Source organism: Mustela putorius, unplaced genomic scaffold (genome assembly GCF_011764305.1).
Source record: "Mustela putorius furo isolate JIRA1106 unplaced genomic scaffold, ASM1176430v1.1 tig00000129_pilon_pilon_pilon, whole genome shotgun sequence".
NCBI classification, from domain to species: Eukaryota; Metazoa; Chordata; class Mammalia; order Carnivora; family Mustelidae; genus Mustela; species Mustela putorius.
This window is the reverse complement of record NW_025421290.1, coordinates 51090676-51107645: the sequence shown is the minus strand read 5'-3', so window position 1 is coordinate 51107645 and position 16970 is coordinate 51090676. Positions and strand designations below refer to the sequence as shown.

At 48.7% G+C, this 16970-nt stretch overlaps 1 protein-coding gene across 6 annotated transcripts in view; it reads right to left on the bottom strand.

Moving 5' to 3' along the window:
* Positions 1-6523, bottom strand: part of MARK3 (microtubule affinity regulating kinase 3) — a 117953-nt gene extending 111430 nt beyond the window's left edge. For all 6 annotated transcript variants that reach the window (XM_045074209.1, XM_045074217.1, XM_045074215.1 and 3 more), the window contains exon 1: positions 6217-6523. In XM_045074209.1, the coding sequence (XP_044930144.1) occupies positions 6217-6267 (51 nt within the window). In that variant the 5' untranslated portion in view covers positions 6268-6523. The remainder of the gene's footprint in view (positions 1-6216) is intronic.
* Between the last annotated feature and the right edge of the window lie 10447 nt (positions 6524-16970).

Genomic DNA, 16970 nt, shown 5'->3' with positions numbered 1-16970 from the left:
TCTCTCACATGCACCTGTGCGTGTTCTCTCTCTCAAATAAATAAAATCTTTTATAAAAATTAAAAAATAAAAAAGTAACTGAACAACTGAAGAAATCTGAAGGCTGACTGGATATTTGATATGAAGAAATTATGGTAAAGGAATTATAATTACAATTTTTATAAAAACAGAAGTTTTATCTCTTCTAAAAGCTTTAGAGATGAAGTGATATGATGTACTGAATTTGTTTCTTGGGGAGAAACCAAATGAAATAAGACTGGCCACTGAGCTGTTGAGTGCATGGACAGCTAACTATATACCAGGGTTTTTCAACCCTGGCACTATTGACATTTTTGGCCAGATATTTGTTGTTGTTGTTGTTGTTAGAGGAGGAAGGGGTCCTGTCCTGCATATTATAAAATGTTTAGCAGCATTCCTAGTCAGTAAACTCTCTTCAGTAGCAACAATCAAAAATGTCTCTAGAGGGGCCCCTGGGTGGCTCAGTGGGTTAAAGCCTCTGCCTTCAGTTCAGGTCATGATCTCAGGGTCCTGGGATCGAGCCCAGCATCAGGCTCTCTGCTCAGCAGGGAGCTTGCTTCCTCCTCTCTCTCTGCCTGCCTCTCTGCCTACTTGTGATCTCTGTCTGTCAAATAAATAAATAAAATCTTAAAAAAAAAAAAGTCTCTAGACATCATCAAAAGTCCACTGGGGGGGCAAAATCGTTCCTGGTTGAAAATCACTGATAAAAACTCACTAAATTCTGGGGTGGCTTGGTGGCTCAGTGTGTTAAAGCCTCTGCCTTCGGCTCAGGTCATGATCTTAGGGTCCTGGGATGGAGCTCCACATCGGGCTCTCTGCTCAGCAGAGAGCAGACTTAAAAACTTTTAAGTCTTTTTTTTATTATACACTGTGTTTGGGTACAACTACATCTCTCTAGTTGAGTAATTAGTACATAACTTTTATTTTTATTTTTTGAGAGAGATTTTTAAATTAGAAAAAAATTTTTTAAAGATTTTATTTATTTGAGAGAGATGACTGACAAGCAGGCAGAGAGGCAGGCAGAGAGAGGGGAGAAAGCAGGCTCCCTGCTGAGCAGAGAGACCTGATTTTGAGTTTTAAAATTATTTGATAGCAGTGTTATCTCTTATTTAAAAGGATTTTATTTCATTTATTTATTTGAGAGAGAACGCAGACGTGGGGTTAAAGAGCAGAGGGGGAGGGGAAAGAATCTCAAGCAGACTCCCCACTGAGTGCAGAGCCCAACACAAGGCTCGATCTCATGACCCTGAGATCATGACCTGGGCCAAAATCAAGAGTCAGACACTGAACAGAAATCAAGAATCGGCCACTCACCCAGGCACCCCAAACAGTATTATCTTTTATATACCCAACAGCTTAAAGTGTATATTCACATCTGTAAATCAAACAAAAGAAAACAGAGTAGTGTACTGAGATGAAGACGATATTCTTCTTGCACATCACCTGCCCCTTATGACTCTTTATTTTTTTAAAAGACTTTGTTTATTTATTTGACAGAGATCACAAGAAGACAGACAGAGGCAGGCGGGGGAGGGGGTGGGAAGCAGGCCCCTCCACCACCCCCGCGCCGAGCAGAGAGCCCCATTTGGGGCTTGATCCCAGGACCCTGGGATCATGACCTGAGCCGAAAGCAGAGGCTTAACCCACTGAGCCCCCCAGGCGCCCCATGACTCTTGATCTGTAAGCAACATTCCTATCACAGTTATACCTAATTATTCAAAATTTAGATAGGAGTCCCAGGAGGGGTGTCTGGGTGGTCCAGTCAGTTAAGTGTCTGACTCTTGATCTCATAGTTGTGAGTTCAAGTCTGACAGTGGGAGGCCTAGCATGGATCTACCCCAAAAAATTAATAAATAAGTAAGATTCCCAGGATAAATGGAAAGACAAAGAGCTTCTAATCATAACAGCCAAAACGTCCATCAATGGTGGATGGATTAAAAGTTGTTCTACGTTAACTGGATAACTTACGGAAGTGCTGAATCACTATATTGTACACCTGAAACTAATACAACACTTTATGGTAACTGGAAATGAAACCTAAAACTTTTATTTATTTATTTACTCATTTATTTATTAAGGATTTTATTTATTTATTTGACAGAAAGAGAGACCACAAGTAGGCAGAGAGGCAGGCAGAGAGAGCGAGCGATGTGGGGCTCAATTCCAGGACCCTGAGATCATGACCTGAGCGGAAGGCAGAGGCTTTAACCCACTGACCCACCCAGGCGAACTTCTATTTTTAAAAAACTGTATATACAAACAATGAACTACTACTGAGCAATAAAAAGGAATGAACTACTAATACACACACACAAACATGAATATAGATTCCATTTATGTAACATTCTAGAAGAGATAAAACTCCAGAGACACATAAAAAATCAGAGGTTGTGAAGAGCTGGGGGAATAGAGAAGGGACTCTGACGGGCGACAAAGTAAGCACCTTTCTGGGCAATGAAAATGTTCTATATCTTGATTACAATGGTGGTTACATATCTGTACATTTGTCACAACTCATCAAGCCTTACACTTAAGAAGAGTTCTATCTCAACAGACCTGACTTTAACAGTAGAGCTGCTCCAAAAACTGAGAGCTTCCATTCATTCTCATATCCTTACCAACTGGTGGGAAGTCTAATACTTAGTAGTTCAATAATGGCAGGTAAGTAACATGGCAAATGCCAGACTGTAACACTGACACAAGGGCACCACACTGTCAAAGACACACAACTACTCCCAGAACATTCTAATACAAACTTAAAAATGAAACAGGGCATGGTGAATTAAGGCAATGATGTGCTACAAATCCCTGACTGTAACACTATAAAAAATTCAATTAAATACATTCCACAAGAATAAAGGCACACTCCATATCCTATACTTCTTTCTGTGAGAAAGAGAGAGCGGGCGCGCAGACTTGAGCGAGGGAGAACACAGTGGGGTGGGGAGGGCAGAGGAAGAGGGAGAAGCAGGCTGCCCACCTAGCAGGGAGCCCAACGTGGGGCTCGATCCCAGGACCCTGGGATCAGGAACTGGGCTAAAGGCAGGCATTTAACTGACTGAGCCAGTAGGGCACCCACCCTACTTTTTTTTTTTTTTTTTAAAGATTTTATTTATTTATTTGACAGACATCACAAGGCAGGCAGAGAGAGAGGAAGGGAAGAGAGAGATGGAGGCAGAGAGGCAGGCAGAGAGAGAGGAAGGGAAGCAGGCTCCCTGATGAGCAGGGAGCCCGATGTGGGGCTTGATCCCAGGACCCCAGGATCATGATCTGAGCTAAAGGCAGAGGCTTTAACCCACTGAGCCACCCAGACGCCCCCTACGTTGTTTTCAAAGAATAAAGTTTAGTTGTTTCTAACAACACACTGTAATTCACCAGAGATCAAAGTAAAAAGACTCATTTAGTGTAAATCCTTCATTATCACAAATCTGTTTTTGGCTTCAGTTCATTTAGAAAGTATGGAGTGCCTGCTCTTGAGTCAATGTAAGATTTCGCTTTTCTGGGTGAAAGTCAATGATCGAAGCTAATCAACTCACTTTTTTGCTTACTCCACTCTGCAGAGCAGTCAAGGAATAGGAAAATGGTTAAGTCAGAAATGGGTTCTTCCGGGCGCCTGGGTGGCTCAGTGGGTTAAGCCGCTGCCTTCGGCTCAGGTCATGATCTCAGGGTCCTGGGATCGAGCCCCGCATCGGGCTCTCTGCTCAGCAGGGAGCCTGCTTCCTCCTCTCTCTCTCTGCCTGCCTCTCTGCCTACTTGTGATTTCTCTCTGTCAAATAAATAAATAAAATCTTTAAAAAAAAAAAAAAAAGAAAGGGGTTCTTCCAAGGGTCTATAAGAAAATGAATTCCCTGTGGGCCAGGGTGGCTCAGTCCGTTGAGCATCTGTCTTTGGATGTCTTCATTGGGGAAATGTCTGTTCATGTCGTCTGCCCAATTCTTGATTGGATTTTTTGGTTTTTGGGTGTTGAATTTGATAAGTTCTGTATAGATTTTGTGTTGCTTCTTTATACATGTTTAGTTAATTTGAGCCTTTGTGTTTTGCTCCCACTTGGGATTCTGAAGAGGTGGGAGAATGTTATACTCCTGTCAGTTTCTATTTCAGACCTATCCCTGATAACATGCAGTAACTAGAAGCATTAACTAAATTAAATATATGGGTGAATTTGACTGAAATTTATGTTGATATCTTCCTTGTTTTTAAATTACAGATGCAGAAATCTTGGTATTATATACAATCAAAAGGGTTTTCACAGTAATAATAAACCAAATAACTAAAAACTAATATTTGAATGAGTGAAGAGCGGCAATAAAACTTAGCCCAAGTAATATACTATGAAGCTGGAAGAACTGCTTTATCTCTTGTAAGGTTCTCTAAAAGAAACATATACCCTTAATACCAATGCCTCCTCATCTATACATGTATTCCAGTAACTAGTCAACAGAATAAGATCTTTAAAAAAAAAAAAAAAAAGACAAAATAGTGGGCTCTGTGTATAGCAGAAAAGTTTAGGAGACAAACACAAAAAGATTATTTTAATTATAAAAGACAAAAAGAGGTCAGATCTCAGGGTTGTAAGATAGAGTCCCACATCAGGCTTCCTGCTCCACACGGAGTCTGCTTACCCCGTTGATTCTGCCTCTCTCTTTCTCATGAAAAAATAAATAAATATGGGTTGAAAAAGAAAAAAGAAAATGAATAAATTCACTGACTCACCTAGTCTATGATTTTTTTTTTTTTAGATTTTATCTATTTATTTGACAGACATGGATCACAAGTAGGCAGAGAGGCAGACAGAGGGGGAGGGGAAGCAGGCTCCCCGCTGAGCAGAGCCCGATTCGGGGCTCGATCCCAGGACCCAGAGATCATGACCTGAGCCAAAGACAGAGGCTTAACCCACTGAGCCACCCAGGCGCCCTAGCCTATGACTTTGTATTATTCACTCTTTGTGGAACCTTCTACCCCATCTCAGGTGAAGGAACACATGCCACTGGACTACTCGCTCACCAGGCTAACGAGCGTCAAATACTCTACATCAATACACTGCAGGAATGCTTTAGACCAAAGTTTACAGGAACAGATTAAATCCCCGGAGAGTTATCCAGCGAACAAGTGGCATTTCGAAGATTAAAATGAAGGCACTTGATGCCAGGAGGCCACAAAGTCTCGGGACATTGTTGGAAGCGTGGAAACAGGCAGGGCAAGAAAGCTTTTCCTAAGGAACCGCGTTTTCTTGCCAGGAACCGGCTCCTAGCACGGATCACGACCGGCCCGGGAGGGGTCTTCAGGAGCTACGGGCGGGATGTGCGGCAGAAGACGTCCCCCAGCGCCACTGACTCAGGAGTTCTGGAGCCGGGGCGAGAAGAGCTCAGAACGCACTCGGGCAGCGTCAACATCTGTCCTCGGGAATTTCCCCAAGTTGTCGTTCCCTAAAAATGCTGTTCCTGGCCGTTCTAAAAGGTCTCGGGGAACAAAACCACAGGTCCCTTTTACAGAATCATCGGATGGGAGCGCTGGAAGGGGCGCAAGGCTCCTCTCAGCCAAAGTGCTTCCCCGCGCGCGCCCCGGAGCCAGCCGCGGGGGGCGGCGGGGGGCGGCGCGGGGCGGCGGGGGCGGCGCGGGGCGGCGGGGGCGGCGCGGCTTCCCTGCACGCCGGCCCTTCGGAGCGCGTCGCGCGGGGAGGAAACTGCTGCTGGACGCGGTCCCTACTCCCTCCGCAAACTTCTCTTCCCAAGAGCTCTGCACTTCCTCCCAAGGCCCCTCGGAGGTTCCTCGGTGGCCATCGGTCGTAGCGACTGTCACTAAACTTAGTCCCAGACCTCCCCACAGCGGGCACGAAGGACAGTCGCCTCGCCCCGATCGGCACCTCGTCGGCACCACGAAGCGTCCCCAGCTGACAGCGGCGGGGCTGCGGCCGGCCGACGCGGGGCTCTGCTCCGAGCAAGCACTACACCCGCAGCGGCGCGACCCACGCTCGGGCACACCCCCCCGCCCCCGCCGCGGCTCCCCCGGACCGCAGGTCACCGCCCGGCCAGGCACGCCAGACTCCGGCCGATCACCCAGGCGCGGCCCCGGCCCGCACGCCCCGCGCGGCAGGGCGGCCGCCTCCGGGAAGCGACCCGGCCGGGCTGCCCCCCGCTTCCCGCGGGCAGCGGCGGGCGCCCGGCCCCGGCGGACCCCGAGAACGCCCCGGCCACTTACGTTCTCAGCGTCTCTCTCATTCACCGTGGGCAGCGGGGTCCGAGTGGACATTGTACTTCACTTCGCTTCTGCACAATGCGACGGTGAAACAAATCAGCGCGGCCTTGGGGGGCCGGCGACCGCGTCCTCGAGGGCCCTGCGGTTCCGGAGCGGCGCCGCCGAGGGCGGCTCCCCTCCCCCACGGCCGTCTAGATCCCGGGCCGGGCCCGGGCCGTCCCTCCGCGGGTCCCGCGGCTCATGCTCCCCCCGGCCCCGGCGGCCGCGCCGAGGAGCCCCGCGGGCGGCGGTGGCGGGGCCGGGCCGGCGGCGGCGGCGGGCTGCGGGTCCGCCCGCCGGCGTCCCCGCGCCTCAGGGCGCCCCGCGGGCCCGGACCCCTTCGCCTCCTCGTCCGCCCTCGCCCGTCGCACCGCGGATTTCAGCGCCGGGGCCTCCACACGGCGCCGCCGGCTGCCCCTGAAGACGAGGACGAGGAGGATGTGGACAAGGTGAAGTGCAAGACAGGCCGCCGCGGGCTGCGGGCGTCGACCATGGAGGGAGCTGCGGAAGCGGCGCCTGCGCCCGGCTGCTCCGCGCCCTCGGGTTCACTTGCCGCCTCAGCCTCCACCCGCCGGCCGCCGCCGCTCCCGGTACCTCAGAGCCTCACGGACCCAAGATGGCCGCCCCTCGGCTTCCTCTGCTGCCTCCGGATGCCGGAAGTGACGGCACCGCCGCCTCCCGGAGCTCAGCCAATCAGAGCGGCCCGTGGAAGCCGCCCGGCTGCTGTTGCTAGGGGCGACTTGGTGCTGTCCCGGGCGGAGGCGGCGGCGCTCTGCGCGCGGACCCGGCGGCCCGGCGCGGTGGGCTGCGGGCGGCGGGCGCCGGGTGCCCGCGAAAGAGTCGGCGTGTGGGCCTGGGCGGGGGTCTGGCTGCGACTGCTGGGGCGGCATGTACAGTGCTGGTGGAACACTGAGGGCCGAGGTTGAGGTCGCGCCCGCGGGACCGCGCTGCACGGAATCGAGCCGCGGCAGCGGTTATAGGGCCGAGGCTGTGGGCATGATTCACGGTGACTCGAGACCCGAGGGTTCAGTCACCCTTCCTGCCTCCAGCCCCGGGTAGCCGGGGGCTGGGCGCGGCTCCCTCGAGGAGCTCGCGGCCAGGAGGGAGATGGACCCGGACTCGGCTTACACAGGGGTTGGAGGAGGAGCGAGGCGAAGCCCCCGGAGCTCCCAGGGACCAATTCCTCAACGGCAGCGTGTGGCTGCTGGACGGCTGGAAGCACCCCGGGTCCCAGCCCGGGGCCGAGCTCAGCCACGCTGGCGGCCTGGAGCATCGCAGGTGCCGCCCGAGGGCTCCCTCGCTCTGCGGTGCCTGGTGGTCCTGCGCAGACCCGCCCGCGGCGGCTGGAAGCCGCTGGTTCGGGGTTCGGAGGAAGGAGGCGGGTATTGGCTGAAGTAACACCAACTGTCACTGAGTCTACGTCGCGGATACGTTACATCTGTTCTCTCATTTAAGCCTCGGGTAACCCATATATTTTTTAAAGTAAGCTCTGTGCCAACATGTGGGGCTTGAATTCTCCCAAGAGCAAGAGTCATGCTCTAGGGACCGAGCCAGGCAGCTGGCCCTCAAGGTAACCAGCCTGTAAAGGGGCAGACACACTTGTCAACAGATAAGAGTGACTTGACTACCCCAGTTGGTTTGCTGCAGGCTGGGATTTGGACCCATGTCCTAAAGCTTCCCTAACAGATAAGTTCTTGTAGTCGATATGCCTTGTTTTTCTTTCTTTCTTTCCCGTCCCGCAGCATGTGAACCGTCTTGCTGTGTCTGGGACATTTCCTGCTCTGTGAGACATACATGTCTTTAAACCCCAGCATCATACCCAGAGAGGGTAGATGCTCCCACTGTAAAAACACATGAGGACTAAGGTGCATCTGGGGCTTCCATCTCACCCTCTCAGGCTAGTGTTCACTGGGCTAAGGGCAACCTTATTTAAAATGTTATTCTCTTGGAGTGCCTGGGTGGCTAAAGTTGGTTAAGCACTTGCCTTTGGTTCAGGACATGATCCCAGAGACCTGGGATCAGGCTCCAAGTCAGGCTCCCTGATCAGCAGGGAATCTGCTTCTCCCTTTCCCTCTCCCCCTGTTCCCATAAAATGTTATTCTCTCTCCCCCTTTTGGCCAAGGAGGCATGGCTAAATTCTCATTACATAAATGTGTGCTTCATACACTTCATCTGAAATGTGGGTGAGCACAAGATCCTGGTAGCCCTGGTTGGGCATAGCCCAATTTGGGGGATTGGGTCAGGGGAGCTTCCTGGGAAAGAGATGTTTATTTATGCCGAGTCTGAATGTGTGAGTAGAACTAGCCAGGGGAGTATGAGTGGAAAGGCTTTCTAAGCAGAAGGGCAGCCCGTATAGGAGCTCAGAGATGAGGAACAATATGGCCGAGTTGGGTAAGTGTCAAGAGAAGGAGGGGCGAGAGGTTAGGTTGGTGGGGTAGGCAGGGGCCAGGCTGGGACACCATGTGGCACTCAGTTCTTCGTCCTGATGAATGTCAACTAGACCAGCTGTGAAAACACCTGGAGGACACACAAAAGTGTTTCAGCCTTGGGTAATTGCTGAGAGACAGGGTTTAGACAATTCAGAACATTCCACATTGGCCAAAGTAGCTGAGGGATGAGGTTTCCAATTAAACATTTTTCTCATCAAGCCAAACCTTAAATAATGACTCAGGGAATGCCAAAAGATAGCAAGTGAAGCTGACACTAACTCACGATGCTTCTGGCTTTCATCAAGACTGGAGTTAAAGAAACACTTTTAGCTTTTCGTATATATATATATATATATATATATATATATATATACATACATATATATATATTTCGTGTGTATATATATATATATTTTGTGTGTATATATATATATATATATTCCTGCTTTTAAATTTTAAATCAATTAGCCAACATGTATTACATCATTAGTTTTTGATGTAGTGTTCAGTGATTCATCAGTTGCATGTAACACCCAGTGCCCATCACATCACAGGCCCTCCTCACCCTGAGCTTTTCATTTCACTTACGTCAAATGACATCAGGGTACTATAAAGACCTGGAAATGGGAAAATGGGAGGCAAAGTATGCATGTTACATGCACAAAAAGAAAAGTTGAAGTGTAGAAGGAGGAGAAAAGAAAAAATAAAGCAGTTATGTATGGCTCCGTGGTTTGAAAGGAACGGCAGGGCGCGGTCTGCATCTGGAAGTCACTCTCAGAATGCCTTCTTCTGTTCTTTTCCATGTTCCTTATTCTCTATCTTACATTAAGATAGGCTCTATCTTTGTCTCTGTAAGCTGAAGAGACATAAGGAAATCTACCAAGCTGGGTGTGTGCATAGGCAGAGCTGACTCACACCTCAGGAAGGAAGCTCATCCTGAGAGAAGCCGAGGATAATCTAGTCCTACCCTCATTACTGGGGGGCAGGAAAGGAATGGAGCCTCTGAGAGGTAAAGAGGCTTGTCTGCAGCGGCCCAGCTAGTTAGCAGCAGAGCCGGAAAGCTCTCCCCAGCCCCAGACCCGTGTCCTTGCCCCAGACCCAGCTAGTGTGGGCACCAGGAAGAAAGAATCTTCGAGTACCTGTGACGGCCCTGAGATGATCTCCTCCAGACTGGAGAGCAACAGGGAGTAGTCAGGGGGACTGGGAAGCTATTCCAGGCTGAGAAGGGCAGGAAGACTGTCTGAGCTGTGAGATCCTGAGCTGCCCGCCGGACCTCACAGAGGGCAATAATGGCCTTGTGCAGGAAACATAAGCACCCATTTGTGGAAGCCGTGACGGTTTGGGCTGTCTGTTACTCGCAGCCCAGTGCATTTCTAAACCAATTCTGTCACGTGTGGCAGTGAGATCTCCTGAGCCCCAGGCCTGCACTCTCTGCATACATCTAGTTCAGACAGGGCAGGACTGTCCGCCATGCTCACAGCCATGGCCTTCTGCCGGCATGTGGAAGGTGCTGGGGCCAGGAGCAATGCTTTGGTGTGCGTATGTGGAGGAGGGTGTGTGTGTGGGGGCAGGGGTAGAGAGCTGACCCAGAGCTGAGCACTGAGAATGAGCAAAGTCACAGAGAAGAGGCGTGCGATAATCTGGGATACCTGGGGTCTTTGTCGTGCCCAGAGGCAAGGGAAGGGGAGGAGCCAGGCCCCGTATAGGCCCAGTAGGCCATGGATGCTTGGAGGTGCTGGGAAATACGAAGTCCATTTCAGATCCACCCTCCAGGCCGCTGCCCAGCACCCCGGAGGGCAGAGCAGGCGCGCTGCTGCTCTAGTTCACTACTCTGGTCCCCTTCTTCACACCAGTGGGGCTATTATTGCCCTCAGGGAGGGCCCAACAGGAAGCTCATGAATTCGCATGTCTGAGACTGTGTTCCTGTTGTTCTCTGGCCTAGAACAGCTTCCCAGTCCCCCTGAATCCTCCCTGTCATCTCCCCTCTTCCATGGAGCCTTCCCAGACTGGCCTCCAGTGGGCTCTCCCCCACTGCCAGCATCCTTGATTTTTACTGCCTGTGGTCACTATACACTTATTGAGCTCCAGCTGTGTACCTGGCACGGCACCAAGCACTTAGACTACTAACTATCCAACAGCCAGTGATCCAGTGATGGATCCCTTTCATTCTGGGTAAGGGTGGGGTGCGCCTTCTAGCCCCCGCAGCTTAGCTCAGCAGAGTGTCCAGTTAGAAAGTCAGTACAGGGGACGCCTGGGTGGCTCAGTTGGTTAAGCAGCTGTCTTCGGCTCAGGTCATGATCCCAGCCTCCTGGGATCGAGTCCCACATCCGGCTCCTTGCTCAGCAGGGAGCCTGCTTCTCCCTCTGCCTCTGCCTGCCATTCTGTCTGCCTGTGCTTTATCTCTGATAAATAAATAAAATCTTAAAAAAAAATTTTTAAATAAAAAATAAATAAATAAATAAATAAATAAATAAAAAAGAAAAAAAAAGAAAGTCAGTACAGATCTGACAGGGACCACCCTTCTCTCTTCTAAGTGCTGCGTCCTTTCAGGATGATTATGGATGGGCTGCTTCTGAGACGGATCACAGACGTCCCAGCCTTCCTAAGCACACTGGTCTGGAAAATTCAGCTTTGACCCATAGTTACCCTTTTATCAGTTCCCATAATGCACTGCAATATTGGGATAGCATTGTGGGACATGGTGATAGAAAGGGCTGTTGGACTCTGCGCTCAATGGCCTCAAGCGATTGAAATGTTCTATTCTCTGATGTGCTGGAGATTGTCAGTCCAGGTCTAGATTTAGAAGCATATGTATATGACGTTCTGTTGGGTGACCTTCTAGATCCTGACAGTGTGGCTCTCTGTAGAGGGCCCTTTCCCTTGGCCACTCTGCTCTAAGCTGGGAAAGCCCACTGTTTCGAATGCATGCCAAGATCTATGGAGACAACGGCAGTGGGAGAGAAGCACGGGTTCTGGATTGGAACCTTGGATTTGAGCCCTGGCTCATGACCTTGAGTGCTGGGTGACCTTAGGCAAATCACTTCACATCTTTCAAAGCCAGTTTTTTCACCAGTCACATGGGAATAATAGTACCTGTCCCTCACAGTTGCTATGGGGATCCGCAGAGGTAATGCCCAGGGAACAGAGAGCACGTATGTGCAGAGTTCACCTTCCCTGGGCAGTCACACATCTCAGTTCTCCCCAGGATGAACCGTGGAGACGACAGGCTTCTTAGGCCACACATGGCCAAGAGTTAGAGACTCACTCCTTCCAGGTTTCCTCATCCAATCCCACTTACCTCACAGAGTCCCTTGTTACAGGAGGTGATAATGGAGGCAAGCGCTCTTGGTAAGAGGTCTAGCAATACAGGGTGAGCTGTAAAGTGTTCACGTCATTGCCTCAGGAACATGGAGACTGTGGAAGGGCAGATGGCTTGCTCAAGCTCCCAGGGCAGAGACCAGTGCTCTAGGTCCCAGGCCAGTGGCTCAGACACCGTCCTGGCCAAAGACAGTCAGGCAATAAAAGAGTGCAGGAGAGCCAGGACGACTGGGTGACGACAAAGACCCAGGACCTCTCCGCAGCCTTGCATCATCTACTCCTTAGGGGCTGACCTACGGAAGTAAGCACACGTCCCAGTACAAATAATAACTTTCCCAGAAACAGTCTCAGCTCTATTTGTGGTTCCTGTGCCATCACGGGAACCAGTGGATTCCCATGAAAAGCCACATTCTCCCCTAGTGACAGCCCTCCCTCCTTTGTTTCCTACCTTCCTTTGTGGCTCCCCGATAGAGTAAGGACCGTGCACCCATTTTGTGTGAAGCAGTGTTTGAAGCCCTGGGGATACAGCTCTGTGTCAAGTGTCACAAGACACACATAAAAAAAATTCATGGGTGATACAATTTAGGGCATGATAACATTTTTTTTTTAAAGATTTTATTTATTTATTTATTTGGCAGCTCAGAGTAGGCAGAGAGGCAGGCAGAGAGAGTGGGGGAAGCAGGCTCCCTGCTGAGCAGAGAGCCCGATGTGGGGCTCGATCCCAGGACCCTGGGATCATGACCCGAGCCGAAGGCAGAGGCTTTAACCCACTGAGCCACCCAGGCGCCCCATGATAACTTATAAAAATTAATGAGGGTACAGTGATAGAGACAAGCTCTTTTAAGATTTTTGTATTTCATTTGGAAGAGACAGAACGAGAGAGAGATGGGGGAGGGGCAGAAAGAGAGAATCTTCAAGCAGACTCCCCACTGAGCATGGAGTCTGATTTGGAACTCACTCCTGAGTCCCTGAGATCACGACCTGAGCTGAAACCAAGTGTGGGACACTTAACCGACAGCGCCACCCAGGCGCCTCAAGATTAAGCGCCTTTGTTTTGATTCAAATCATATATATGTTTTTTGGCAATAGATGCACTTGGTGCATAAGTTACAAGGTATGAAGGGAATCACGATTTTTAAAAAGCCCTCCTCCACCCTATAACAATCTCTTTTTTCAAAAAACACCAAGAGGGTGACAGGACAGGGCTGCCTGGCTGACTCAGTCAGTGGGGCATGAGAATTGTGGGTTCAAACCTCGTGTTGGGTATAGACATGACTTAAAAATTAAAAAATAAAGGGGCACCTGGGTGGCTCAGTTGGTTAAGTGTCCAACTCTTCTTTTCAGCTCAGATCATGATCTCAGAGTGGTGAAATCGAGCCCCACATTGGGCTCCACACTGGGCATGGAGCCTGCTTAAAATTCTTTCTCTCCCTCTGCCCTTCCCCCCTTGCCTGTGAGCGCTCGCTTGCTCTCTCTCTCTCTCCAGGAAAAAAAAAAAAAAAAGAGGGTGATAGCACAAATCTACAACTCAAACTAGGAGGAGGTATAAGTGTTAAACTAGTCATACTATACTACGTAAAGAATGTTTATAATTTAATAAGATAAATAATCTACTAGACATTTGGGCGAGACATTAGAACAGGCCCTTCACAGTGGCAATAAATACTAGAACACACGCTTAAACTCATCTGCTATTGCACATGCAAACCAACAGCAGACTGAGTCACTGTGTAACAGTCACCAGATGGGCACAACCGGCACAGTTTGACACGCCACGCTTTGCTGAGAATGTGGAGCAAAGGAAGCTTTGGGCGCCGCTGCTGGGACGTGAGCCTGGCACCAGAGGCAAGAGCAGAAAATCATGAAACACAGCACGAAGACCACGCAGAGCACCAACGGAGCCAAAAAGTGGTTCTTTGCAAAAACGAATACCATTGGCGCATCTTGGGAAGCAATCTGACATCGGCAAGTAACGTGGAAGCTGGCCATGCCCCACACCGTGGCCGTCCCGGCCACAGCATTTGCCCGGGAGAGGCTCCTGACATGCGCACCGGGGCATGTTACTGCGCGGGAAAACGGTTGCCACATTGCTGTTGGGCACGTCGCTCCAGTCTCTGGTCACGCTGCCATCTCCTCTTCCTGTGTCTTCCTCCGTTCTGCCTGGCTCATAGAAGGATCCTTGTGATGGCATTTAGGGCCCACTCAGATAATCCAGGATCATCTACCCAGCTCAAGGTCCTTAATTTAACTACACTGGCAGGCAGGATCTTTGCCATATAAGGTAACATCCACAGATTCCAGGGATTAAAACCCGATATTCGGGGGGCCACTGTGCAGCCAACTATTCCTGGACTAACTAACTTGCCCACAGTCACCAAGTTAAGTGACAAAATGATCAAAAAATGGTGGCTGATATATGCAGGCCATTTATATCGGTTAATTCTTCACTGGTTGGTAATAGATTTAATCTTCTCTTGAGGTCCGTGCACTAGGCATAATTAATGGTGACTGGCCACCTTTCTGTTGCTTATTATAGATCCCTTACAGGAAGCTAACAGGGAGTGGCCCTCAAGAAAGGAGATTCAGGGCGCCTGGGTGGCTCAGTTGTTAAACATCTGCCTTCGGCTCAGGTCATGATCCCAGGGTCCTGGGATGGAGCCCCACATTGGGCTCCCCGCTCTGCTTCTCCTTCTCCCACTACTCCTGCTTGTGTTCCCTCTCTTGCTGTGGCTCCCTCTGTCAAATAAGTAAATAAAATCTTTAAACAAAACAAAACACAAAAGAACGGAGATTCAACCCTTCCTGCCCTTCCTGCACTACCCTTTCCACGACCATGATTCCGATCGTTCATCAGATGCCCAGAACACGTCAACCAGGAAAGTGGCTGTCCCGACTGCATTTGGAAAATATTTGTTACCAGTACGTTTGACTCCAGGTCAAAGACAGGGGCAGGACTGAAAGAGCGAAACTTCAAAAGTCTAACCTTTCCTGTTAAATAAATCTCTGACCTCACACGACAGTTTAGGAGCTGGGCATGACGAGGCCACATGGAACCTGTTGGGTTGTCAGAACAAGATTCTGTTCTGGCGGGTGTAACCTCAGACATGAGCTGTCCAGGGCTGGCCTTCTGAGTCAGCCTGAGGCCCACCTACATGCCCTTCCCTGGGGCTGCTGGACTCAAAGCCGCCTTTCACCAAGAGAGGAGGAGACAGGATGACTTGCAGTGCATGATGTGTACAGGCTTGGATGGGTAACTGGGGTGCTTGAATATGAATAAGCAGGAACTGGCCTCTGCAGCCAGGACGCCCGAAGGAGATCCTTGATAAGGCATTCGGGTCTAGACCTACAGCAGGCAAGCAAGTACACAGATAATGTATAGGTCAAACGAACCAAGAAGGAAAAAGTAGAATTGAATCATATAACCATTTTACTCATCAAAACTTGTGAGATACAACAAAATGGTATTTAGAGTGAAAATCAAAGAATTTTATGCTCAAATAAGAAAAGAAGATGGGCCAGGGTGCCTGGATGTCTCAGTTGGCTGAGCATGCAACCCTTGATCTCTGGGTCATGAGTTCAAGTCCATGCTGGATAAAGAGCTTACTTAAAAAATATACCAATGAGCTATGTGTTAATATTACGTAGTCAGAAAAAGAACACATTATACCAAAAGAAAGTAAAAAGGACAAGTGGAAAGCAGAAATTAATGAAATGAAGAATAAAGATAAAATGAGTTCAACAAAGCCAAGAAACAGTTCCTTGAAAAAACTGGTAAAAACACAATCAAACAAAAGCAAAAACAAAACAAAACAAAAGGCAAAACTCTAGCCTGGCTAATTAGAATAAAAGAGAGAAATGAAGAGTAAAGTATTAGAAAATACAAAGTAAGAAATGACTATAGATATTACAGAGGTTAAAAAAAATGTAATCATCAAATTTGTGTTAATAGAAAGCTTATAATTCCCAGAAACTATAACATCATGACTATCCAAGAAGAAATAGAAAATGAAGAACTCCATAACTAGTAAGGAAATTGAAGGGCAAATAACTCCATAGGTGAGTTCTATCAAACTGTATTATTTCAGTTTTATACAAATTCTTTCAGACAAGAAGAAAGGCTGAGAACCCAAGACCTAAGCAAGCAGCTCAAGAAGCTTGAAAAGAAACAGTAAACTAAATCCAAAGAAAGTATAAGAAAGGGAATAATAAAGAGGAGAACTTAATGAAATGGAAAACAAACAGAATCAACAAAACTGCAAGTCTCAGCACTGGTGAAACCGATCACGGCAAGGGAACACAGGAGACAAGGTCAAAAGTGAGAAAGAGACATTACTAGAGATCCTTCAGACATTAAAGTGCCAGTAAGAGAGTATCATGAACAGCTTTGTAACAATACGTTTAAAATCTTATATGATATGGACCAATTTCTAGAATAATATACCTGACCAAATTGGCCTGAGAATAAATAGAAAATCGAGGAGTATCATACCAATGAAATTGAAACTACAATTCAAAACATTCCCCAGAGAAAACTCTAGACCCTGATGATTTCACAGAAATCAAGCAGTGTAATTCACCCAAATGGCAAAATAAAGGAGAAAATAATCATATAAACACACTAACACCTGCAAAAAAACAATTGATTCAATATTCCTAGCCACCTAGGAATAGACTGAAACTTCCTTGATCCGTTAAAACATCTAAACAAATCTGCACCAAACATTGTCATTCCTAATGTTTCAATGTTTCCAGCTTTCTCTTTGCCATCAGGAAAATACAAGGACACCCACTTTCGCTTATTTAAATCAAGATTGTCCTGGAGCTCCTGGTAAGTGCAGGAAGAAAAAAGAAATAAAAGATAAAGGATTGGGAAGGGATACACAAAACTGTCATTATTTGCGATGGTATGCACATAGAAAATCTAAAATATGGGTGCCAGGGTGGCTCAGTCGTTAAGTGTCTGCCTTCAGT